Source organism: Strix uralensis, chromosome 4 (assembly GCF_047716275.1).
Source record: "Strix uralensis isolate ZFMK-TIS-50842 chromosome 4, bStrUra1, whole genome shotgun sequence".
Lineage (NCBI taxonomy): Eukaryota > Metazoa > Chordata > Aves > Strigiformes > Strigidae > Strix > Strix uralensis.
Window position 1 is genome coordinate 94577446 of NC_133975.1, and position 26743 is coordinate 94604188.

Below are 26743 nucleotides of genomic sequence, written 5' to 3' on the forward strand. Positions count from 1 at the left end.
GGTGACAACTGCAACAGCATAGTGTTTAAATGAGGTTACAACATCCACCCAAAAAGGGGAATAAATTTGCGAGTGACTGGACAAGACTGTGCTGTGTTGCTGGCTGGCACATTCATATTGCTGCCATTATGTAAACCAGCTCAGGTGTGTCTACAGGAGTTGCACACATCTGCATACCCTGAAGTATTATAACTAAAATTGTCTAGTGGTTTTTGCTTCTATTTTACCTGCCTGTGAACTCCACCTGGATAGGACTTCTGTGCCCCAGCAGAAGTTTGGTTTGGTTTTTTGGTTTGTTGTGTTTTGGGGTTTTTTTTTCTGAAAAAGAAGCATTACAGAATTAAATGTAATTTAAAAGGTTATTGTAAAGTTAGTATGGTTTCTGAACAATCTGTTGTGTTTCCCTATGTTGCATCATTTTATTCCTTTAAACAATGTATTTCATATGAGATAAAGGTTTTAAAACAAAATCACCTAAACTTCTGAATATGTCTGCAGCATTTAAAATTACACAAATAATGCTATTTTTTACTTGTAGTTGTGGGATGTCAGCAGATTGTCCCCATCATTAAACATATTGTGAGCTACTAGTGCTAGGTAGAGTTGCTTTACTGCAAACTGTTTTACTTATCTTATTTGAGGACCTGCATCTGTGTTAGAAAACAGTATTTACTCTATTTGCAAAGGTATAAAAGATACTAAGAATTTAACTGAGGTAGCAAACTGTATTGTAGCAGGACGTAAAAGTGTATTTTTCACTTTCTTCCCCCAAATTGTTCAATTGACTGAAAATTGCAAGGTGTTTTCATTGCGTTCTTAATGGATAAGCATTGATGCTTGAAATCGTATTACACCTTGGTGTTCCCAGAGATCATAAGTCTGACCAAAACTTGACGTGACTTCACCATTTCAAGGAGTAATCTGGATAGGCCAAGTCATTGTGAATGGACTGGACTGGCAAAGTCCGTGGTGGTGTAGTTTGTTCTGATGACAACTAATGGAGTTAACGCTGTTGCTGCCAGCCCAGGCCATTCCATGCACTCAGTTATCTTCTGTGTTCTGCAGGCTTTCTGCTTGATTTTGTTCCAAATGGATTTAGACTCATCCTCTAGACTTCCTGGTGTGCCAACACCCCCTACCAATGCTAAGGTCAATTTAAATTAACATTTTAGTACTCAAAATACTCTAAATGAGTTATCTGTAATATTAGAGTTAGGAAAGTGAAATTTAATCATTCAGCTAAATGTATGTTTGTGGTGCTGTGCACTGAGTCAGAGATTCATCTTGCTCATGTTTCCATTGTCTTAAATGAAATGCCTAGTTTGAGATAGCTATCCAGGCAGCCCATATAGATGGTCTGAGAGAGAAATGCCCCCATAATATGCTTCATTCAATTTTAAAATAGATGCTTGAGAAATATATTGTTCTCTTTTGACCAATGGAAAAGTAGAGGGATTGAGCTCAACACTTTATTATTGCCACATTTCAGTGAGATGAGTACTATCCTTAGTGTATGAATATATTTCACGAGTGAATGCTAGGTGAGATAAACCTCTGCCTAACTTCAGGGGCAGACAGGTTAGGTTTTTGGACACACATCTTAAAGGGGGATTTATTTTTTCTAGGAATGCTCATCTCTATTCAGCTGACTGTAGGAGGAGCATAAGTAGAGACTTTATGCTTCAATTCAAAAGTTTAGATGGATAGATTAGGTGACATGAAGCCTGTCCTAAATATTCTTCCCCTGGAGCTTCATTGGCAAACTAGCAGATGGCTTGAAGGTAGCGGAACTCTTACTTAATCCGTCGTTTGTGTCTGAGGCATTCTGTGATTCTGGAGAGTTTCCTCCATGATTTCCTAAGAGGTTGTATTAAAAACATCCTGTTTGATTTGACTGTGAACAAAATCAGAATATCTTTAATTGGTGTCTGGTGGAATTTTTTGCATAGGAAAGGTGTCTTTTCTAAGCTTGTAAGCAAGGGAACGTGGAATCATTTTAGCATTTTAGAATAATTAAGTCTTCTCATCTAGCATTTTAGCATTTATTTATTTATAAATGCATCTTCATGTGTTTAATTGGTTTCAGTAAGCTAATTATACAACCACAGTGTGGCAAGGGATTGATGTTGGTAGTTATTGTTTTCTTCTTTTTTCTTTAAGCAGGTCAGGTTGGCCTGGCCTCAAGTCTAATAGAGACAAACTTTGGCTAATTTCCTTGTGTAAGTAGATTTAGTTGATTTTCAAAAACTAAATTCATTAATGAGCTTGGCCCTAAGTCCTCCAAAGATTAAGAAGATAATACATTGAAATGTTGTTGGGTGCTTTAGAGAATGTGAGAGGCATACATTTATGATTGCTTATAGGAGAAAAAAAAAGATCTTTGTCAGTCATTTATGTGATGAAGTGCATTTTACTAAATTAAAGCAGACTTTGCTTTCAAGCATGGCCTGCTTAGTGAAGGGTTTTGGAATTGGATGTTAAGTGAGGCAGCCTGGCTCCTGATTGATGGCTAAGCAGGTGCCCTTATAGTGTCTTTGTTTCTGTTGGCAGGGGGAATTTGGAACTTGTTGCATCTTTTGACCATGGTTCAGAATCATTCAAGATAGTAATTTCAGTCCTGCAATATGGCACAGAAATGAAAGGGTAGCAGAGCTTTTCATACTCTGCATTGTGGTGGTACCAGATGCTCAGATGTCAGTTTTCTTTCTTGTTTCAGTTCAGTCCAGAGGGACTGTATGGAAATGAGCTTTTTATCCATGCTATTCTTGAAGATTTTGAGGTTCAGCTGCTAGCATTGAGTTCATGTTTTTGCATTGATTTCAGCAAAAACTAATCCATTTTGCTTGAGCTCAGATGACTTCCCCACTTTGTCTCTAAACAGCTGCTTACTGAATTTGCTGTGATACCAGACAGAGGTGTATGTTTTCATTTTTCAGATTTTTCATGTTTTTATGTTTCAGATTTTTTGGTTTAGCATATTAACCACCATTTTTTTGTAAAAGGCAAATATGTAGTCAGTCTGGGATTCAGTAGGATTTTTGTTGCCCCATTCTGAGGCTGACACTGTGTGTATGCTTTTGAATAGTTTCCAGTGATTTGATCTACCTAGACCCACTGCTTATTGTCACCACAAACAGCTTAAAGCACTGTAAGACAACCTGGAGATAAGGTATTGCCCATACCTGCCATTTCATACCATCTTGTGGCAAGTTGAAAAAAATGAGACCAAGGCCATCTAGTCTGTTCTGATGAAACCAGCAGACCTGTCAGTACCAGAACACTTGTATTAATAACCTGAAACACGTATGGGCTCTCAAAATCACTATATGGTTATTAAAAGTTGGGACAGTCACATTAAATCTGGATGTGATGAAGTTAATAATAGTAATACAGAGATTATTTTGGTGATATGTGTGTTCACTGGTGAAGGATTAAAGCTTTACTAATTTTTAACTTTGGAATATCTGTTTTTTAAAAGAATCTTTAGTTTCAATCTTGTAATATTGTGCCAGCATAATTTTTTGGCAATGAATATGAAAATGTATTGTTAATGATACTGAGTTTGGCCAGAGACCCTAAATAATAGTATTCAGGATTTCCATGGTAAAGTGTTTCACTGAATCTTTGTCAAGCTTTTTTAATAAGTTTTTTAATGAAGAAAAGCCCTTATCAGTTTCCATGTATGCAGTGGTTACTACTACTGTAGAAATCGCAGGGTTTTTTTGCAGTCCATGCTAGGATGTCATGCTATATCCTCTGTGTAAGGATACATTAATAAACATCATTGAGTCAAAAATTGCATGTCTCTGAGAGGCAGAGGTCTTGTGCCTTTTATAAAGACTGGAAAAATTGACTTAAAGTTTCAGGGGCTTAATATCTGTCTAGATCGAAAGTTTTGATTCTTAAAACTTCCATTCTGTGGCTACCTGGATATGTATTGCTTTTGGACTGAAGATCTGTTATGTACCTAAAATTCTACTTTTGGTTAAGCTGTCTAGTACCATAGTTTTCATGGTGCTGCATAGCTTGGCAACTATTAAATACATAGAAAACCTTTTAGGCTCCATTAAATAGATGTTCCTCAGTCTGTGTTAGCTGAGATGTGAGCACTAAGTGAGCTGATGAGTACAACTTGTGAGGCTTCACACAAAATGGCTGTAGAAGCAGGGATCCTGCTTCCTGTGACCTGCTGGTTCAGCCAGAGGGCAGGTACCCAGGATATGGATGAGACTTTCAAGGCACATCTCCTTTCTCTGGGAAACATGCAATAACTGTAAATTTGTGGATTGCCTGGAGCTGCAGGCAGTATCAGCTTTACTTTTTAAAACTCATCTCTGTGTGGAACAGTTAAGAAATTGGAAGAATGAGGGAGAAGATACGATTGTGACCTAGTGGTTAGATTATATATGTGAGGTAGGGGAAATCTGTTTTTTAATTCCCATGCCATTTAGCATTTCTGTATTTATATCAAATGAGCTGAGCTCCCTTTTGTCAGGGCACTGTTCTTTCTCTGAAATGAGGGATTTGTTTTTTTAATTTACAACAAACAAACAAAACCTGGTCCACCTGACTCTGAGATGGCTAAAGGCTATGAATCCTACCTGGAAGGAGGTATCTTCTTGAATCTCAGCACAAGTTGTCTAGTACTTACAAACTTCAGCCTTTCCTCTTGTTTTGTCTGTAGTTAACTGCTGCTCTAATTGCTGCCCAATGGGTATCCCCTTTCTAAGCATCTAAATCTTCTCTTGCTTTTTTTTTTTGTAGGATTCCAGAAGTCTTAATTCAGGCTGTGGATTTTGCTACACAACCAGGTGCTAGGTCACTGTAAATCTAGTTCTGAATCTTCAGATGTGTGTACTAACACATATGTGCCCGTTGCTATTTACCTATCTTGAACTAGTAAATACCTTGGTGACCCTATGCGTTGTTCCAGCTTGCATATGCATATGCAAGTTGTGGATGCACTTAGAAAATTGACTTAGAGTGGGTGCCTCATGTGAGGGCTCTCATATTTATGTTCGGGAAATTCAGGTCTGAATTTGGGTCCTGTCTGGCATGTCTTACTTGGGAGTACTCAGTAAAGGGAGCATGCTAGGTGTGTTCTGCATACAAGGTAACTGTTTAGATGCACAAAAGTCCCAGTGGATATACATTGTCCAGGATTTCCAAGCCACATTAGAGCTACTACCTGACTATGCTGCCCAGCATCTGGAATTTCCTGGCAAATGGCCAAATCTGTCCTTTTTTTGCCAGGACAGAATTTCTGTGTGGAAAAAAAGGGCTGTATCTGGAGAAACATGGACATCTGGCAGCTTTACCTCAGATTATTGAGCTTCTCTGTGATGAAATAAAAAATAGAGTGCAAGTATTAAGAGTTCCTTGTTTTAAACAGAAGCCATTTTTCCATTTCATAATTCTTGATAGTGTTTCTGTTGTCAAGATTAGATTCAGATGAAGAGAAGGTTATTAACTAGAGAAACTCATTCTGATGCCATTGCAAGTGGAACTAATTTCAGTATGTAAAATGTTGATAGCTTTCAGATTTTTACATTTCATATACTACCAAGAATTCTGTTTGGTTGCTTTAAATCCTGTCACATTGCCACGATTAATTACTAGTATTTTTGCCTTGCAATTGAAGTGATTACAAGTGTGTAATTTAGCTTCAGGCAGCTTTTAGCCAAAACATGATTTAATATCCAGCTGTTTTTCCCCTCACCTCCCTCAAGCACCAGAAAACATCTAGCTTTCCAGACTCATCTTGTGAAGCCAATAGCCGTGGTGTCAGCAGATTGAAGCTCAAACAGATCTACTGGGGTCCCAGTCCCTAGATCAGGATTTTCTGCACTTCTGGACTTGTAGATCACTACAGTTTTTTCCAATAAATTGTTGAAAACCCTTTGCCCAGGAATGTTCCCGTTTTAAGTGTTATCTCTTTCTAAATGGACCTTCCCTTTCTTCTCCTTTGTGTTTTGAGACTAGAAAAACTCAAGTCAATTAGCTCTGTTGCAAACTACAGCTATGCGGCAGTCTGAAAAAGCAGAGCCCAAACTCATGTCTGGAGTACAACCACTAATGAGAGGGGAATATGCATAATCTGTCTCTCTTCAAATATTTGTCACTGCAGAAGGCATTTATAGGTTTGCTTGTGATTCAATAGGTGATACATTTTCCCCAAAGTCGGCACTGAACCTCCTGTATGTTGTGTCAGGCTGTGCTTAACTGCTTTTTTTTTGATGAGGCATAAAAATGAGACTTTTGCCTTTAAAACCTCAATGAGTGCTGAAATTAATGTTGTAGCTGGTACAACATCATGTCTTGCCTCCCTGGAGCGCAGCTCAAGGAGGGTAGAAGGTATCTGAGATTGTATGTTGTCCCTGTGCGAGTAGACGGGCAGCTATGGGGTCAAGAAATTAATGAACTCTCCCTTAAAGTCCCTCCACTTCTGTACCCTCGAAGACGACGTGTGCTGTTCATAAAGCCTACCAAGAGTAAGCTCTGGGCAGGACACTAAATTATGTATTCCTAGAGGAACCTTTCTGTCTTCATTGATTACAGAGAGAATGTAGGAATACAAGCTTTCTGGATACCGCATAGAGAAGAGGATGACTTGTCTTACTAATATCTAAAATGTATGAATTAAACCTTCTGCATTCATAATACCCACTGAATTTAGTAGAGTTGTTTTGTTAATGTTGGATGTTTAGCCCTTATAAGTACATCTGGAATAATAGGAAAACAGTAACTTTGCTACTCACGTTTTAGATTTAATTACACCAGTTCTTACCATTATAACTTTCTCTAATGTATCCATCAGAATGTCTGAGCCTTTGGCAGGTAGACGTGTTATTTGTTAAAAGTGACAAACTGTCTTTCAAAAGAAAATAGTGCGGGATGTACAAATGTGTTGCAAATTCTAGTAATCTAAAATATAGGTAATTTGGGAGATGAAACGCTTTCTGTAAGTACAAAGTATGTGAATAGACTTTACTGTAAAACTTCACTAGATGTCAGTGTGGAAAGTATTTTTACTTAAATGCTATGTGAACTGTAGGATGAGAAGTGTTAATTCCTTTAACGCATGCATATTTAGGATGGCAGTTATTAGAATTTGGTACTTGGGGGGTTTCTCAGTATATAATTTGTAGAAATGCAGTTGCAGAACAACGAAAGCAATTTTTATAAGTTCACACTGAAGTCTGGAAATTGTTTCTGTAAAAAATAGACATTAAAAAAGTAAAAAATTGTTTCAGTACTTACAGAAAGTTTTGAGATTTGTATTATAAATCAAAATTACATTTAAAAACATAATTAAAACCAATTATTAGGGTTCAAAAACCAGACTTTTTTATTTTGTTATATATTGTTGATTTGAGTCAGCAAAAATTTTAACATAGTTTCTTGCTGTTGGTTTGTGAAAACTGAACTTGTTTCATGAGGGTAGCAAATATATTTTCACATGGCTCAAGACAGTGCTTAGGCATTAGCTTACACATTTAAAAAGGAAAAAAATGCATATATCTTTATATATTTTTAAGTTTGGTTAAGGAAAATATTCCTAATCTTTGTGTGCTTGTGCATTCTTTTAACTGTATTAAGTGTTTATATGGCCTTTGAAGAATCAGACTATCTCTGTTCCTCCATGAGTTGGGTTTTTTTGGGCGTTTTTTGTTGTTTTATTGGAGCTTCAGTGCTTTTATTGAAGCTTTAAGGTTTGGTCTCCTATGAGGTAGTTGGACTTTTCCCTTTAAATAACTTCCTTTGTGTTTCTGAACTGATACACCAAGTGAAAGGTAGTGGTTTAGATATTGTATGGTCCTTTTGGTTTTGCTACATTGTTAGAGTAAGCTGCTACCTGGACTAGTTTAGCAGGACAAGCCTAACTGAAGAGTCAGTGAACACCTGAATACAGGCATTTCTGGTGAAGTACAGAACTGAAGAGGACACCCTCTCCAATACTAGTCTGTTTGCTATTACAGCAGTGAAAAGATTAAGACAAGAGGAACACAGCCTGCTTGCATGCTAGCTTCAACTGCCAATTCACAATTTCTCTCTTGAAGTTACTTGCTTTTAACAGAAACTTAAGTGACCTTTCTGTTTTTCAGAGTTACCACAAAGATGTTGATCCTGTCCAGAGTTAGGATATGACTAAGGGAGCAATAAAGAAAAGCTTAAACTATATTTGCACTGATTTTTCATCTTTAACTTTGCGTAGTAGGTACATAGCCATTAAAAAGCAATCTTTTAAAAATATGATGAAAAATGTTGACCCTGCAGGAGTTGCATCCAAAAGTTGTATTTTGTATTTATTATTTCTAGCTATTAAGTATTTTCCATTTAGAGGCGAAAAGGGTTTTTTTGCCTAAATACTGGCATCACAAACTCTCATACTCTGTGTGAGTCCTTCCATATACCTTAGGTGTGCTTTCAGTAGCATGTCCATTAGTCTCAGAAAGTTGGTGCAGATGGAATCAATTAACCCTATAATTTGGATACAGCAAATCATTATTTAGTAAATATTCAGGAACTCTTATTAAAGTTCTTTTTGTGTTTGTGCAGCTTTTCTTCACAGTAAAAGCTTTTGCTTTTGCCAATAAAGGTCACATGATTATGAATGCTGGAGTTCAACATTTTTCATATTGGAACTGGACTTTCCTTTTGCATATATTGGTTAGTGCTGTACTAATAGTAACTAAATAACATGGTGATGGGGTAACTGAAATATGCTGAAAACGCACTTGAAAATGTAAATGTCAAATATATATATTAACAGCAGACGCATTATAAGAAATTTTGAGAGGTTTGTTAAAACATTGCAAAGAGCTTGCTTGTAAGTTAAGGTATGATGAAACCGATATTTAAAAACTTAAAATCTTTTAGTAGATTTCATTAATTTTTCAAAAATTATACCCCCCACGTTGAGAAGAAGGAATTTTTAAAGTACTGCTTTATGTAACATTTCCTTTCTCTGAACTGATACCTTAAGGGTGTTTAGTTTATGTCCTGTACTTCACAATGTTTAAGTGGCTGTAGCAGGACAGGTAAAGCATACTGAAGAGACTTTACAAAGCACTTTGAGAAATTGTCTTTTAATATTCTTAAAATAGGTGACTCTTGCTGTTTTTTCTGTCAATGTTTTGTGATGGCTGACTCCGCAAATTCTGCAACTGTTTTTTCAGGGTAAGAATCTTTTTTGTGACCAGGGGTCTACATTTTGGCCCACAGGAAAGAACATGCTATTGCCTTACTTTTCACCCCTTTCTTTGAAAAATAAATGCATTAAATCCTCTTGATAGTAAATTAGGCTGAACCACTCATGTCTTTCTTGCATAGTTTACACCATGGATCTTCAGCATGTTCTATCCATTTCACCTGGGAGGTCTTTCACTTTTGTTTCTTGTCTGGAAGAAAGTTAAAAGGACATTTGGGAAAAACTGCACAGAATATTTAGCTAGTTCCTCCCTTTCTACTACTGGGTTTCAGGGAAACCAAGATGTAGCAAAGCCCAGGAATGCCAGCTTTGAGATCCTGTATTGGAGAGCTCTGCCATTCTGACTTCAAGGTGAGAGGTATGGTTGGGTCTATACTTAGAACTGGTTCATCTTTATGCATGGAGCAAAATTTGCTTTTCTTTGCAGGGACCTTTCAAAAAACCACCAAGGGTCTTACTGTTAGTTCCAGACTTGTGGGTTTTTTTCCTGTTGGAATATTTTATTTTATACTGGAATTAACGGTTTTTAGACTGAATTTTACTGTGAAATGAAATTTATGCCAGCATTCTTGGAGCCAAGGTTTAAGGCACTAATTTATGTTTAATAAATCAAATAAATAAATGTGCACCTGCAAATCAAGCTGGATGCAAAAGCATACAAATCATTGATTAAATGCTTGAGTACTTTCTTCTCGGAACTGAAAGCTATAGAATTCTTGTTAGTTTTGATGACTTTACATATGAGAAATCTGGATATGCTTAAGTGCTTGCTGAAGTATGGGATGATTTGGTCATCATATTAGCCTTTAGCTTATTTGCATTTTCCATGGCATTATCATGTGAAAATGTATGGTCCAGAGTTTGGGATTGTGGGTTGTTTCTTGATGCATCTGGAAGCAAGCCAAAGATTTGGATTTTGAGAGATCACTGGTGCACCATGTACTGTAACTCTGGGAACTACTGCTGTAATAACATTTTATATTGCTGCTTTGGAAGTGTCTGCATTGATTTCTGTCAGAAGCTGGAAGAAATGCTTTTCTGTTTAACTGTCTCTGTACTATGCAGATTTTAGGAAAGAGTCAAAGGACACAATGCCAGGTTTTGCATCTAGTCTCAGCTGTCTCCCCAGTGTTCAGAAGTATTCCTATCCAAGTGTATGCAGTAGCTTTACCAAAGTGTTTTTCATGTATTAAATATTATAAATAATGTAGATAAAGAATGTTGTGAATGAAATTGCACAAAATGGTATGTCTTGGCTTGCCCTTGTCTGTTACTAAAGACTGTATGCCAAAGAGTTTGGCATAAGAACAACCTTTGTTGTACTTTACAGCCTTTACAAGCTTTGTTCCTTTAATTCCTTAAGTAGAATGGCAGTCAGCTTGGTTGTAGTTTACAGTGCACTTCCTGAGTCCTGGGATTTATCCTCTCTTGTCTGCAACTTCTCACTCTGCTCATAAACCACAATTTGGAATATTTATGACACAGACTTTTGTAACAATTTGTTGGAGTCTTTTCTTCTCAAGGAAGATTAAAGTTGACTGATCCATGCAAGATTGCTGATTTTCCATTTAGAGGAGTTAGGCATATGATAAATGTTTTCAAAGAAGATACTTTACTGGGAGAGCCAGAACCGGTGGTTCTGGTTTACTCTCAAGTTTAAAAAATGGGTGGGGAGAACAAAATGAAGAATTTCATATAAACAGTCATTTTGTGGACTCTCTGCATTGTGGATACTGCAGAAGAATTGTGTCCCATCTATTTATGCTGGTGTGAGCAGATGAAAAAAAAAAAAAAAAAAAGCTTAATTCATATTCATTACGTTCAAGCTATTGCCGTTCCCCATTTCCAAAGTAAAAGCTGAAATCTTTCTCAGTGGGATATTATTTTATGGAGGATAGGGTAGGAAAGGATACTTGTGTTTTAGTAAAAATAACTAAATGATTTTAGGGTAGAAACATCATCTACTGCCTTCTGGAAACACTTGCTAGAGGGAAGGTTTTGTAAGATGTTGGTATACAAATATTTGGTCAGTACATTCCAGTCTCTGGATGCAAGTATACAACTTACTGCACTGACTTATGTGAGAGGAGACTGTTAAAAGCACAGTCCTCTTCTCATGACGTGGTTGTCTCCTGACAGTTTCCTTGTGTAGTAATTGAACCCTTAATTTTAGAAGATGTAATATATTCGAGACTTGGTTTGCGCTAAAACCTATGGCCAGAAATAGCAAGTGGACAAACAAATAATAATGGTTATAGCTGAGAGAGAGACTGCTTGTGAAAGTGGACTATTTAAATTACAGATCCAGGTATACATGTATTGTGGATGACTGGGATGCTACCCTGAAAAATAGAACGTGAATCAACTTGCTCCTCCTCTCAGAATGCTGAACAGGAGGGACACTGCTAATCTGCTTTGTATTCCTACATGTCATAGAATCATAGAATGGTTTGGGTTGGAAGGGACCTTAAAGATCATCCAGTTCCAATCCCCTTGCCATGGGCAGGGACACCTTCCACTAGCCCAGGTTGCTCAAAGCCCCGTCCAGCCTGACCTTGAACACTTCCAGGGATGGGGCATCTACCACCTCTCTGGGCAACCTGTTCAGTGCCTCACCACCCTCACAGTAAAGAATTTATTATATCTAATCCCAATCTACCCTCTTTCAGTTTAAAACCTTTACCCCTCGTCCTATCTCTCTACCCCCTGATCAAGAGTCCCTCCCCAGCTTTCCGGTAGCCCCCTTTAAGTACTAGGCCGCTATAAGGTCTCCCTGGAGTCTTCTCCAGGCTGAACAACCCCAACTCTCTCAGCCTGTCCTCATGGGAGAGGTGCTCCATCTCTCTGAACGTCAAAAGGGGATAGTGATGGTGTTCTTTGGGTTCCTTTGTGGAAGAGCTATTCTTTCCATATCCTGGAGGTAAAGTTAGTGACATACGCGAATTTCACAGCCATTCCCTCTCTGTATTATTTGCTTCTGAACCAAAATGAACTGTGGTCACAGAGGATCAGTGCAAAATTGTTAGCTAGAGAATTTTTTCAGTAGCAGCACATTTAGGTTTATAACTGTACCAGAAATATTTGTGTCGCAAACAAAAATTTCCCTTTACTGAAAAGAGTGTAGAGAGGCCAACAGTTTATCATAGTGCACTGCAGGAGTCCCTGGTTTGGTAGGGGCTGCAAGCACCAGGTATTCTTGCTTTGCTCTGCAGTGATGCCCCTTGTCTGTACCCTGAGGTGCATCTTTTTTTCCATGCAGAAATTCTGCCCAGGTTCTAATTGAAAATCTGAAATGTCGGCCTTAAAATGAGAAGTGGCACCCAGATTTTAAAAGGATTTTAGGTACTTACAGCCCCAAATAACTTCCTATGAAGATTTCTGAGAATAATTTTGTGCTTAACCCCTATTACTTTTAGCCACCTAAGAATATTTTTTAAGTCTTTATCTTTGGGAACCTTTTGAAGTTTAGTAAGGGTAAATCTGAAGGAACAGTGGAGTGTGAAATGGGACAAAATTTTAATTTGAAAACTTTGTTCTTAAACCTTTTTTGACATTTGTCTATATACCTGCCCTTGCACTTTGAATTGATGTAATATGAAATAAGCCTGTATAGTGCAAAATACTCTGAGAACGTTTCATTCATTTTTGCTGCAAGTGCTACATAGGAAAAAAAAACCCAATGCCCCAGAATAAAAAATAGTAAAGCCTGGAAAAATTATATTTATAGTATTGGTTTTGAAGCCTTGCAGACAGCTTCTCATGAAAGCTGTCTGAATACTCACATCAAGTATTTAAATAGTTTTTCAGTAAGAATTTAATGTGAAGTTATGCTGTAATTAGAAGTCCACACATCTCTGAATTCCATATTTAGAGACAAAGCTTGAATTTAAATGGATGTTAAATCTGAGATTTTGCCTGACAAGGAGTCGTCCTCCAGTGTAAAAGGATACTGTCTTCTGTTTCTTCCTGCCTCCTAAATAATGGTGCGGAGGACACTGCCAGGCTGTAACGGCATTTGGGCTTTGTCTGCTTCCCCCATCATATTTACTAATAGGGATTTGTATTCATAATTTAGCTCATGATTCATTTGCCAGTACATAGCTGAATACTTTCAGCTCATTTGGCAGTATGTGTGTTGGCATAGCAGTCATCATGGAAGCAAAATGTATGTGTTTGTATTTGGATCTTGTGGCAGATGTGTAATATAAAGGAGCTACCACTTTGGCAGGGCCTCTTTCCTGGCTCTGCCCACATTTTAAGTGTTCCCTGGTTATGATCTGTGATCGTGGCTCATATTGATGTTTATCTGCCTTTTTAGAATGAAAATAGCACCATTCTGTTTTCCTTTTTTTGTTCTTGTGACGTTGCAAGGATAGTGCAGCATGGTACAAAAACTGGAAACAGAACTTTATAATGCACTTTTTCTCGACTGCCATATTAGTTCTGAAAACAATTTGAAACCTGTCTGTTTTCATTTGGCAACTGAAAAGCAGGGGTTTGCAATCAAGGCTTTAGAACGTGCAGATGACTCAATTTCTGTGTGCAGTCAAGTAGGTTTAAATTATTCTATGTGGGTAAGTATGTAGGGAACAAAAAAGGTAAAGATATGAGGAAATACATACTTGCTCCCTTTTTTTTTTGGTGGAACTTTGAGCGAAATAACATGTTTTGCAGAGTGGGCTTAAGTCTTTCATGTGCCTGTATGTTAAATATTAGGAGCTTTCCAAGGTGTGTGTATAGTTTGCCCTCAAAACAGGGTTTAACTATTCTTTTTTGGTAAGTTAATTTACTGAATAAAATTCCTGCTTTTAAAGAAGGAGTTTCTCTTCATTTCTCATTTACAGGATAATTTTTTTTCTGAAAAAATTCAACTAGCCTCTTTAATTTCTGCTTTTTTGTCAATATTAAAGCTACAACATCAAACAGTTATGAGTATTGGGATGCTGTGTCTCAGTTTTAGCTAGTCTTCTCCCTTTGTGCAGGTAGAGGAGAATGAATACCTGAGGAAGTCTGAGGATGGAAGGGCCTGGAAGGGAGGAGAAACAGCAGTAACTTCACTGCTTGTTTCCCTTTATCTTACACAAATGTGGCCATGCAACCACCACACATTAAAAAAACACACTAAAAATTGCTAAAATAAAACTCGATAATGGGAATATTGAGCTGTCTTTGTAAATTAAATTGTGGCAGTGGTTAATCAAGTAAAAATGCTGCTCCAACCATGTTATCACGGGTGCCTTACTATTAAATGAAGGGAAAACATAGGAGGAAATAAAACTCTCTTGCTTCTTTACTTGCTGGAGCATTTATTTCCCCTTGTCCATATGTGTCTTGGGAGAACACCAAGCATAACAAATAGTGTTTGCATTTAGTTCTGAATACAGTGAGGTCCATGATCACTCTTATCTCTGTGAAAGCAAGCTCCAAAGCCTGTCTGGCTGCCCAAAGAGTTCACATTTTTGCATTTGTGATGGATGGGTTCATTGTTCTAATGAAGCATGGCTGTTGTTGGAGGTTGTGGTCACAGGAGGAGAGAGGCAATCCATCTTTAATGAGGGGCAGTTCTGTGGAGGCCTTGAATGCCAAGGCAGAGATGTAGCATTTCATTTTTTATTTGATGTAGAGGGTCAGCACAGAAACAGTACCTTGTTTTACAAGTTTTTTTAATATTACAAAGAAGGTGGGAGCTGTATCCTGTACAAACTTTAATCATTTTAGATGTTTTGGCTTAGTTCCCAAGTGTGATGAGTCTGGAGGTTGCAAATGCATGTATTTCTATAGCCAGATCTCTGATCAGATAGGGAAATCAAACCTCTGGCCATGCACAGATGGCGTTAGACTTGCCTGTCTGAGCATCCTTAGGAGCTGAGGTCTCACAGGCTGCATACTAGCTAGCAGGCAGTGTCTGTAATCATGGGGAACACTATGGCCTAAGGAAATTCCTCAGAGCAATTCCCATCAATACAGATAGTGTGTGTTTTAAGTACCTCTGACGATCAGGCACTTATGTTGGGGCAGAATCTGAAGAGAGCTGTATGTTGCCCAGAAAATTGGAAGTTTGACTTATCCTTAGACTTTGAAAGTCAGAATGTATTGTATATCCATTCAACACAACATTCAGGAGTAAAATACATAATATGATCACAATTTTCGCTTTCTTGGTCTTTCTTGTTTCATTCCTTTAAGGCTTTGTTTAGTTTGACAGTTTCAAACTAAACAGTTACGGATTTAAGTGTCTAGGGTAATGCTAGTGCAGGGCTAGTTATAAATGTGCTTCCTTTTTGATTTGAAAAGTTTGGCTGTTGACCTGTCTCTCTTCAGCCCAATTGTTGTGTTCCTCATCCTGGTATCTGAACAAATAGCACATAAACTCATTTAGAGGAGAGGAGGCTTTGTGTGCACCAATATTTAGTTTATTTGAGGTTAAGTTTCTTTTTAAAAAAATTCTTCAATGCAAACATTTTTGCTGTATTTTTGTTTGTCTTGCAGGTTGATCCAGCTTTTAAAGAAAAATTAAAACAGAACACTGTGACACTGGAATCTGAATATGAGGTAAAATAAATTTGTTGCTTGAGGCTCATAACCTTGGCTACCCTTGATTACCCTGGCCGCTGGTGGGTTGTATCTGTCCCTAACTAAAATTAGATCGGCCATCTGCCTTTGACTCACTGATGTCCAATAAAAATAAGGTTTTATGTAAAGAAAGGTTTTTGAACATGGAGTGCTTCTTTCTGAACACAGCTTTACTTTGATGTCCAAGTGCCAAGTACAGTGGTACAAATGCATTCCAGTATTTCTGTGGTTAACCTAGTCTGTAAATGTAGAGCTGATGTTGGCCTGAGAATGTGTATGTGTAAATGTCAACACTTCTACTGCATGAGTTTTGATGATCTTTAGACCAAATTGCAGAACAATGTGTTTGATGTGTGTTCTGTTATTTCTTGCTTCTGAAAATTGTGTGTATCTTTCAAACAACGGCTGTTCCTTTTTGACTATTTCAGAAAATTTTATAGAGAAATATTTCACTCTTTCCTCAAGAATGCATTTTTTCAACCATTACTGACCTCCAAGATGGCTGTTTTGGCCAGTTTAATATCCAGAGTTTCATATATATTCAGGCCTGCAAAAAGCCATGTTGGAAAAACTGGAAAAAGCTTCCTTGTATCCAGAAACAAAGAATAAAGCTATTTAAGATAATTTTTAATGTTTTAAAATTACCTGGATCAAATGTCCAGCTAATATGATCTCTATGGTCTTTATGCTGAACACAGGTTTTCTTTTTCTTCCCATACCACATTTCTGTCACACGCCTTTGAAGAGCTTGATTGCACCCATAGCTCTCATACTAAGGTGTCCAAATGGCAGTACATGGTCTTGCTAATAAAAACTTTCTATTTTATATTACTCTTTTGTGATTTGTCTGAAATAAAAATAAAACTTACCTTTTGTATTTTTACATCCCTAATTTCACAGAACATCTGCCTACCTGCCAGGTTCGTGATAGTGTTTTACCATTATTGCAAACAGTTTTTGGCCGCCCCCTTCTATAAAGAACTGTGGTTTATGGTGTAGGGAATAAAAAGATTTGATCCCTGAGTACATATGGAAAGCTCCAATGGAAACTCAAAATGTACAAATCCATTAAGTTCTGGTTATCGCTGGGATTATTGTGTCTTCCACTTCCCACAGACTTTACTGTAAGGCTGCTCTGATTTATTTACATAGAAGAACCACAAGCAGTATAAAGAACCACATCTCTGTTTAACTCACTGCCTAACCTCAAAATCAACTGATCTGTATTCAGATATGTCTTGCTTTCTCTCCAGAAGGTAAGTAAATAGTTGAAGGATAATATTTAAATGGCCATAATTGCATTAGCTTTATGGATAAATCAATGGTAATAAAATACAACTATCATAACAACATATTACAAGCCTACTTGGGTATTGGGGCTCCTTCCTGATGGACAGGAATGACAGAAGCAATCTTACTTTTTTCTTAATCTAAACTGCAGAGAGTTCCCAGGCAGAAATTCTTCCACAGTAGTGTTTGGGTGTTATAGAGGGCAGACCCGTTCAACAAAAAAATGGGTTTGCATTTCCACATAATGAAAATAGATTCAGATTATTGTTTTGAACTCTAATTTCAGTATATACTTTACTATGGGCACCAACTTGCAAGCACTAGGCACATTCATTTCTTGCTTCAGTGAAACTTGTGGAACTACCAGCAGTCATGCACATACTTTGCAGGCTCCACACTGAGTGTGTGACTATTTTAGTCAATGTTACCTCTATATTCTGGTGGACAAAATCTAACCAATCACAGCGTTACAGCTGACATTTAGGAGAGTGGTTTTCTGTTGACCCCACGTGTTCCAGGCTAGAGGGGTTTGGGTGGGTTTTTTTCCCCTTTATTTTTTGACTTGTCCAAAATACAGCCCTTAAGAACATCTTCTAATTCTATATATAGGTCACATTGAAGGGTTACACTAGTGTCTGTTACTAAATATAGTATGATAAGAGATCAAGGGCAGTTAAAAAAAAAAATGCTGTTTTGATATGTAAAGCCTTATTTTACAATATTATTAGCATTATATCTGCAGCTGTTACTGAGGATACCAAGCCAGCTCTTTTGAAGCATGGTTGCCTGATGCATGCAAATGTCCATTGGCCCTCCCTAAGACTTTTAAAAATATCTTATTGTCCTTATAGAAATGTACATATTGAATACATACTGAATTCTTTTAGAATGTCATAATTTCTGCTATAAGCATACACCTTTATAGGCATATTGGAAAAGATAAAGACATGTCCAATATTTCAGACATGTTGGAGTCTGTATTTTGTCTCCAATGTGGTGGTAGTGATGAAAAAAGTTGTAATCACAGATTTAATCAATTTACTGTGAGGAAATTAACATAAAGACATTTTCTCACCTTCTAATTTACTAAACTATATCTTCTCAAGCTATACAAAATTTACTTTATTTCGCATAGGACTATTTCCGGCCAGGATACTATTTTGAGGAAGAAGGAATTTACATGTGTAATTTGTACTGCATTTCTTATATACCTCAGATCTGTTAATAATGCCATTTATCTTGTGCCTCGGGACATGCCAGAGGAGCAAGCTACCTCTGCATGCATCCTCTGTTGTTTTTGCATTCCTCTCACAAGCTTATGTGTCCTCATATGGCCAATTAGTCCTTGCTGCTCCCCTTTGCCTAATAAATCATAGTTCTGTCCACTAGTGACACTGGTACTAATGTGAATATAGTTCTGCTGCTGAGCTGGGCCTTGTAGAACACACTGTAAAAAATGTCAAGTGTTTGACCTGTGACAAAAGCCTACAGTATTTTATTTGAAAGCACAAAAATACTGTTTGAAAGAGGGGGATAAAAATCCGATTAATGTGATGAGTGAAAAACATTCTCAAGTATGTTTAACAATCACTGTACATTCCTTTCCATTGGTTTAAATGCAATCTCAGAGTAACATTCCTTAATCTAGCACTTGGTTCCTGTACTTCTGTGAAATTAATGGTCTAGTACACACGAAAAAATCTGGCCTCAGTCAGTTACATCAGACCCCAAAATAAAGAATTGTTGTTTAGGGTTTTTCAAGTAAATAAAAACATCTTTAAGAAGAATTTATTAACATTTTACAATTGAAAATCAGTTAAGCTTGAGTCAAATATGTGATATCCAATGGGAACCAATGGCAATTGAAGGCAGAGGAAAAAAAATCATAATAAATAAAAAGTGTGAAGGATTGCTATGGAAACAGTAAATGAGAAGTTATAAAGCAGAGAAGATTGATAAAAGATGCTAAAGACATCAGAGAATTGTCTGATAGAAAAGCTGACAAGGATATGGGTAAGAGGATGCTGTTGCAGCAAACTAAGAACAAAATACCAAGGATGTAAAATCATGAGTAACCACATTGGTAAAGTAGCAACAGTCAAAAAATGTATGTGTATTTTTTTAGAGAAAAAAGTCCTTTGTATTCAAACCAGAAGAGACAAGGGATATACTTCCAAACCTCTTAATAACCAAACAAGTTGTTATTAATATCTATTAGGCTCTGATGGTTTATAGCCGAGTTCCAAGAAAACGCTTGGAAGGCTTTGGTGGCTGCTGAAAATCTCAGTTTGGGAATGATGGTTCTCTGGGAATCATCACTGGGCAGGAGGGTGATATTTTAAAGTGTTCTGTGAGATTTGGGACGTATCTGGGCAATATTGAGCACTTCAGTGATACGGAAGAAATTATGAAATCGTTACTGATGTGCAAGTGATAAGAAAGTATTGAAATAGTAAAAGTATGGCAAGGAAGGAACAGAGAGCTGTTTGTATTACTTGGTAAACTGGGACCATTAAATGAGCAAAGTACCTTTTAAAGTAGCCAAAATTATTTGTTTAAAATCTGGAAATGCAGGCCAGAGTGGACTGCGTTATGGAAAGCAGCAACTCTGGAAAAGATTTAGGGGTCAGTGAATACATAATTCAGATTGATCTTCTACTGTGATGCTGTGGCACAAAGAGCTAATTCAGTCTGTGAATATAAACAGGAATGGCAGATGGTAGGAACAGGTGATTTTACTTCTGAGTGTGACACTGATGAAGCTAGTACTGAAACACTGGAGCTACTTCTGCTCTCCACATTTTAAACAGGGCTTTAAAAATGGGATAGGTTGCAAAACAGGCTGAATATATTAACTTAGGGCTTGAAAGAAACTTAAAGATTTAAATTTTTTAAAGGTACAGAAAAGAATGTTATATATACATACCTTCAGAAGAAGAATGTTCTAGCTATTGAAGATTTTTTTTTATTGCAGCAAAGATACTAAAATTAGAAGTAGGGTCCATTATTAATATGTGAGAACATCATTTGAACACAAGAGCAAGAAAATGGGTTCTTTGTCTTTTAGAATACCAAAACTGTAATACTTTTTAAAGTTTTCCTTCAACTGGTTGCAAGCTATTGGACTCAGCTTGACATAAGCGAGGGAATACGCTGGTCTGCGAACAGTCAATCTAGAGAACGCTGCTTTCTTAACTTAAAGTATATGAATATTGAGCAGTTTTTGTTCCTGATAATTTGATAAATCACAAAGGTCAACATTAGCTCTGGACAAAAGTTGCGCAGCTGTTTGTCCTGAGAACTACATTATTGTAATTGCAGTATTAAAATCTTTATTCAGGACAGTTCAAAGAAGAATTTGAATAAGCTCTTCTAAAAAAGATTCAAGCCACTTAATGCTCATTTGACTGAACTTTGGGGATTGTAGCGCCAACAGAATGGATGAAACATTTTTTTCAGGAAAGGACAGTACAGTAACGTAGTAATTTATAGTATTAAATAGATGCATTGAAGTGTGTGGACATGAGGACTACTCTAGAAGGAAGGTAATTTCTGAATGTCAGTAGTTGAAATCTGCAGGTAACTTGTTGCTGCCATTATCAGTACCAGAGGATTACTGATTTTATTGTTTAAGAATTAACAGATTAGCATATTGAATTGATTTACTTCAGTGTCTGTGAAGATACTAGTGGCTAAATACCTTGAGCTGTCTGAGAGATTACAAAGATGTTGGGAAAAAATCTCTCCTTAGTGACTGTTGTGACACTAAATGAGGTCGAGATATTGTTCTTTCTCCCTTCAAGGACTCCATCCCTTCTATGCTCTCTTCTTTGTCGGTGTGTTGTCCAGCCTAGCCGTTATATTCCGACTGTCCTCTAGGTTGTGTCTGGGATGAGTGGAGTTTCCTGCATTTCAGTTTATTCACGTGTAAAATGGTCTTGAGAGTTTTTATTTCACTGTCTTCATCACTTAATGTTTTGTAGATAAGGATGAAGTGGTGTTAGTTTATCATTAATGGAAGCTGCCATGGGAAAGGATTTTAGTTAGAATAGTTTGTGCTCGGTGTTTTATTCTGAGTGGATGTAAAATCCATAGACAATAGCTATAGTTTGCTCCTTTTCTTCTTGACATCTCAGAAATCTTGTGTGCCATAGTTCAAAATGTGATCAGAGAGACACAAGAAGGTGGGATTTGCTGATGGATATGGCACAGGAAGAGTTCTGGTGGAAAAGCCTTCTTGCAGGAAGAAAGATACTTAGCCTCCAGAGAAAAGTTCACTGGGTATTGCTTTTTACTGGTCTTCTTTCTGGAATTGATCTCTATTAAATAGTCCTGTAAATTATTTCCTGGTCATGTTTATAAAATATCTCTTTGCACAGGATTTTCCTTAACTGTGAGCTGTTTCTTTCATGTGTGTTGCATTTGCACTTTTCTTACCCCACAAGAAGACACTGATTTCTCATAGATGGAAAACAAAGCGAGGCAGTTAACAGTTCAATCAGACAACAAACGTGGTCAGGACGTACAAATGCCTGTTATAAATAATCTCTTCTCACCCGTTCTCCTCTTTTCAAAATATAATCCTTTGTACCTGCTTGCACCCCCTGGATGCTTTTTTTTAATCCCAGAGGAACCGACCAACTCTGACCATGTTAGGGCCAACACAGTGTGTTGTCTCAGCCACAAAAAAGTTTGATTAGGGAGAGTGGCATCCACACAGCATGGCTGCTAGCTTCTACCAGGCAATATTTGGAACATTTCCTTATGCAGCTGACTAGGTGGAAATGTTAAGCACTTCTGTCATAGTAATGGGCCCCCAGTGGGGAATTGCTGGATCTTTGGTATGAAATATCTCTGAAGGAACTTTAGTATAGTGTATGGGAATTTAGCTACACAGCTGAGGCTGTATCATTCCTCTCATTGACTGCCTCTGAAGAGGATACAGCAAAACAGATAGTTTTGAAGGAAGCTCTTGTCTCAGCAGCCATGCAAAGTGACTTATTGCAAGAATATTCTCCTGTTTGTTTTGCTTAGCTTTTTTTCCTTTTTTTTGGCCGATTTCATAAACACTAGCTGGATTATTCTGTGACTGCCAACATACTTCCAGATGATGCCCACATAGACACTCAGACTAAATGTGAAATACTTTAAAAGATTGTTATACAATTCTTGCATGTTCTTTACTTCTCAAATTATTGTTACCCATCTTTATTTAATGCTCAAAGTGTACTGTACAGATGTACTCTGCAGTAGCAAGTTACTGTCAGGGAGTGAGTCACTCTCTGTCCTAAGAGGCTTACTGATCAAATGGAAAGATGAAATGTGAGATGATGGTGGAGACTGACCATGGAGTTTGCACACTTTTTAACTAAATAATAAAATTTAAAAAAATGAATAGAAAAGTTCCCTATTTCAACCCCTGACTTCATTGTACATCTGGTAAGATGAGTTTTGCACAAGTATAGCTGGGAGACATCACTGAGAAGTTTAGAGGCTGAGGGAAATGCGGTTGGCAATTCAGTATGTCATACTCCATCTTGTTCATAGCATCTTCCTAGCAAGTCGTTGGAGAGCCAGTGTCACACTGTGCCATCTTACAGCTCTAACTTGAAAATAAAGAGTCTTTAAGCACAAGGTGGTTCAAAACCAAAATACCCTCCAGTCATAGAAAGACCCCAGACCTTGCCTTCTAAAACTTCCTTTTCATTCTTGAAAAGTTTAGATAGATGCCTTGATCCTTTCCAGATAGAAGTCTCTCTGATTTGATTTTGAAGACCTGTTGGTTCTGATAGAATGAAGGGTAGATTGATCACAAGTTATCTGTGTACTGTACATTCAGCAGTATTGCTGAGAAGTAGCTTTACTGTCACTGGCAGTATAGCGGGGGACTGACACTTGTTACTGTCCTCATCAAATAGACAGGAGATGTTAGCCACAGAGAAGAAACAGGAGGATTTTTTTTTCCTATGACAAATTTGCCCAACAGCACAAATGAAACAGTAGCCAATGATGTCACTGAAAAAACTATTTATGGCTAAAAGGGTTGAAGTTGCTCTCTTAACATTTAGCCAAAAACATCGTTTCTACAGAGAGAAAAGCATTTTGTTTCAGCATATAAGTTGACAAACAAGTTCTGGGAGAGAAGTGAGTTGAAAATCAGCAGGAAAGTGTAGATAAGAAGCAAATAGTCCTAAACTGCACTAACTCTGTGTGAATGTTACCTGAACTAACTGAGGCCAGGATAGAGGAGCAGCATGTGAGAGGCAGATTTAACTCACCAATTCAGAAGGGTTGGCTACTTAATAAGGTTGACTGCTGATTTGAAGGAGTGTGGTTACTTTAAGGTAGTTATTTAATGGCCTGGATTTAAGTTTAATTTAACATTACTCTTGTAAACCTTCTCTAGTTGTTTCTTTTCTTATGCCCACACACTTCTGTTAGTAGTTTCATAGTGGCAACTGATCATTTCTTGTTGTGGTAATCTCTTAGCACTTTGCTGTGATATTCATCACAGCTTTTTCCTCTCACATAAGAAACGTGTAAAAATTACTTTTCAGATCGCTTCAGAAGGAAAAACACCATGTGTGACTCATGGGTCTAATATATTTTGATCCTCGTACACCTCTTTCTTTTTTGATTAGAGTATCTTTTTATCATTATTAGAAGGACATACTGTGCCAAATTTCACATACATTTTATATACAAATTTTATATAAGTAAAAAAAGTGTCCACACTTCCAAGTATTTATAGTCCTAGCAAGATGTTTGAAATAAATCTTCTCTGTGGTGTCAGGAGGCTTTTGTGGGCTCTAGACAGGGACGTGCTGTGGAAATCTATATGCTCTTCCTACTAGCCACAGAACTGTCATTTTTTGTTTTTACTGCAGTCCTGCACTGTAAAAGATCACATATCCCCTTCAGCCAAGCTCACCTTTGTATATTTGAAAAAGGTCCTGCAAACATCCCAGAAGCCTGTCCCTGGCTGCTTCTCTTTTAGAGGGTTGTGCTGCAGTAATTAGGACATACCTTTACAAAGTTTAATATGGTACAAAGTTTGGAAGTTCAAGCACTCAAATTTGGGAAATTCCTTGGTCTAGTTATCTCGGTTAGGTCTCCCAATCTGTACATTCAGAGATAAACCATAATAAGCAGCACTTCTCTTTCTGGGGCACATTAACCATAACTTGAAAAAAGTTCCATATACAAGGGAAATGAAAACTATCCTAAATGTATTTACTGCTTAATTAAAAGTGGAATTTGCAGAGTTTTGAATGTTTGATGTTGAAGGTACTGTTAGAGTCATGCTATTCTTTATGTTGGATGTTTCAGAGTTTCATTTTTGCTCAAGAAAAGCAGATAAGCTGAAAGTAAATGACCCTTGCATGAGTTCTCTTGACTTTACCCATATAGAGCTTGTGCATCCTTTGGACTGAGAAGTCCATCTTGGGTGATCTGAAGGTGTAATGTATAAATGGCACTGGGTTATACTCTGAGATTTAATGTGTTTTTTAAGACTTTCTTCATTTTAAGAAGGGAAACTGCTTGTTAGTTAGAAGGAAATCATGGCAAACCCAATTCCTAGATGGAAGTCTATCTGCTTAATGGTATTTTCTGTTACTTTAAAAATTGAAGGCTGTGTAATCATGTTGTTTTAACTGAGTGCTATAATTGTTTGCTGCACTGAGTAATTTGTATCACTGTAGCATCTTCACGCAAAACTGTGAGAGCACTCTGTGAACATTAATTACACTCTGTGACACCGCTGAGATGGAGGTAAGTCTTGTTCTCATTCTTCAAATTGGGAAAAAGATGCCCAGACAAATTGCTGGTGCAGTTCATTGATACACATCTTTTACAACATAGCCATTTAAAGGTGTTTCTGTTCTTTCTCCACCCAGTGATTCCTTCAGCTGTGCCAGTTCAGGTGTTTGCATAGTCTTATGCTTAAACAGGATTCATTCCTAAACAGTATGTATTTGTTTTCCCAATCTGTTTCATTTTTCTGATTGGGGCACAGCCCCACATCGTGTTGAATTGGCATAATTAAAGGGAAAATAATCTATGGGGAAAGAGTCTCTTAAACTAGTTCACCATCAGTTAATTAATTGTGCCATGGTATTGGATGCCACTGAAGTAAGTAACAAAACCTCTCTTGGTTTCATCATTGCTGTTTTTGCCAGTCTTCAGCAAAGGCAAAAAGAGAAGCAGCACTTTGGATGCTTACATGCAAAAATGCCCCCATTTCTCCCCTTAATGAACAAAAAAACCTTATTCTGGGTGTAGCATGCTGCTTGCTGACTTGCTTGTATACTAGTAACATAAAAACTAGATATTCTCTAGTTGGAAAAAATACTTCTTTTTAATCTGAGGATTAAATCACTAATCATGGGCTATTAAATGACTAATCGCAGATATTACATTATATCACATGCTAAACAAAGTAAGTAGCACCAAGTTTATATTAAGAAAATGAGATGTCAAAAAGGTGGCTCTGGGAAAGGGTTGTAAAAAACCCAGTAAGACCGTATCAGTGTGATGCTAAAGTTAAGATTTTCAGTCACGGACAAGACAGCAGATTCAGTGTTAGCCTTAATTCTGTACTCTGCATCTATATGTCATCATAGAGTTCCTCAATATATCTGTTATGATCTTCAAGCTGTTTTGACACCTTTGCAAAAACAGACTGGTTTAACGGATTTCTTTCTCTGCATCTTTCAGCGATGAGGATATTCTTCCCTGGCTCATGTTTTATCCACAAATGGGTTTGCTTACTGTAACGATGGGAAATAATTGTCTCTCTGAATTAGAGCAATTTCTTTCTATGGTGCTCATCACAGAATTTATTGCATCAAGCTGTAAAGTAAACAGGATTTTTTTATCCCTCCTTTCATATGCGGGAAACAGAGACTAAAGCCAAACATTTTTTGCAAGTGCCTGCCTTGAATTAACTCAGCCTGAGCACCAGTAGCTCTAAATGAATTTCTGTAGGTTTCAGTTTGTTTACTGTGGCAGGAAGACTATCCTGCAAGAGTAGAATTCAAACTCTTTTTAAAATTTAATTTTATTTTAAGGCTTCAGAGGGTTATGGCTTTTACTTAATATCAAGCCAGGCATTTGAACCAGCAATTAAGAAGTGAAGGTCTCTTTACAACCTTATTGGTACCTTTGCACCAGGCAAGCTGTTTAACAAAAGTCTCAAAAGACAAGTGTGTGGCAAACAGTTGAACTTGGTTTTTTTGTTCGCTGTGCCTGTCTGCATAGCTGCATTTTTTTCCTTGAATTTACAGCTTCTGTCAGTCCTGTACTTTTAAGAGGCAGTTTAGCTGATTTAGGAAGTGAATCAGTAGATTTAATGGACTACACTGATCTTACTTTAAACAGCTAATATTCAGTATCCTTTGGGCTATTTGAGACAAGGAGGAAAAGTGGTGCTGGTCTGATCTGATTACATTTCATTGTAGTCTTCAATGATTGACTATTTAGTTCATTTGAATTGGAAGAAATAGCTTTTTGGTTTTTAGACTGCCAGTTCATACGGATTTCAGTTTAGTAAAAGCTGGAAGTAGTTTACCATCTTTATGCGATGTCTCCATGAAGCTAGGTGGGCAGAGTCCAGGTGGCTAAAAAGAAAAAAAGAAATAAAATAAGAAATTAAAAAGACCCAGCCAG

At 37.3% G+C, this 26743-nt stretch overlaps 1 protein-coding gene and 1 long non-coding RNA gene across 5 annotated transcripts in view; both read left to right on the plus strand.

Annotated features, from left to right (window-relative positions):
• COX16 (cytochrome c oxidase assembly factor COX16) overlaps positions 1-26743 on the plus strand; it is a 47871-nt gene that overhangs the window by 17449 nt on the left and 3679 nt on the right. For all 4 annotated transcript variants that reach the window (XM_074867999.1, XM_074868000.1, XM_074868001.1 and 1 more), the window contains one exon: positions 15701-15763. In XM_074867999.1, the coding sequence (XP_074724100.1) occupies positions 15701-15763 (63 nt within the window). The remainder of the gene's footprint in view (positions 1-15700; positions 15764-26743) is intronic.
• LOC141943194 (uncharacterized) lies at positions 15770-24990 on the plus strand. The gene is made up of 3 exons (XR_012628877.1): positions 15770-17040; positions 24778-24847; positions 24973-24990. It is a non-coding gene; the product is annotated as an uncharacterized LOC141943194 (long non-coding RNA).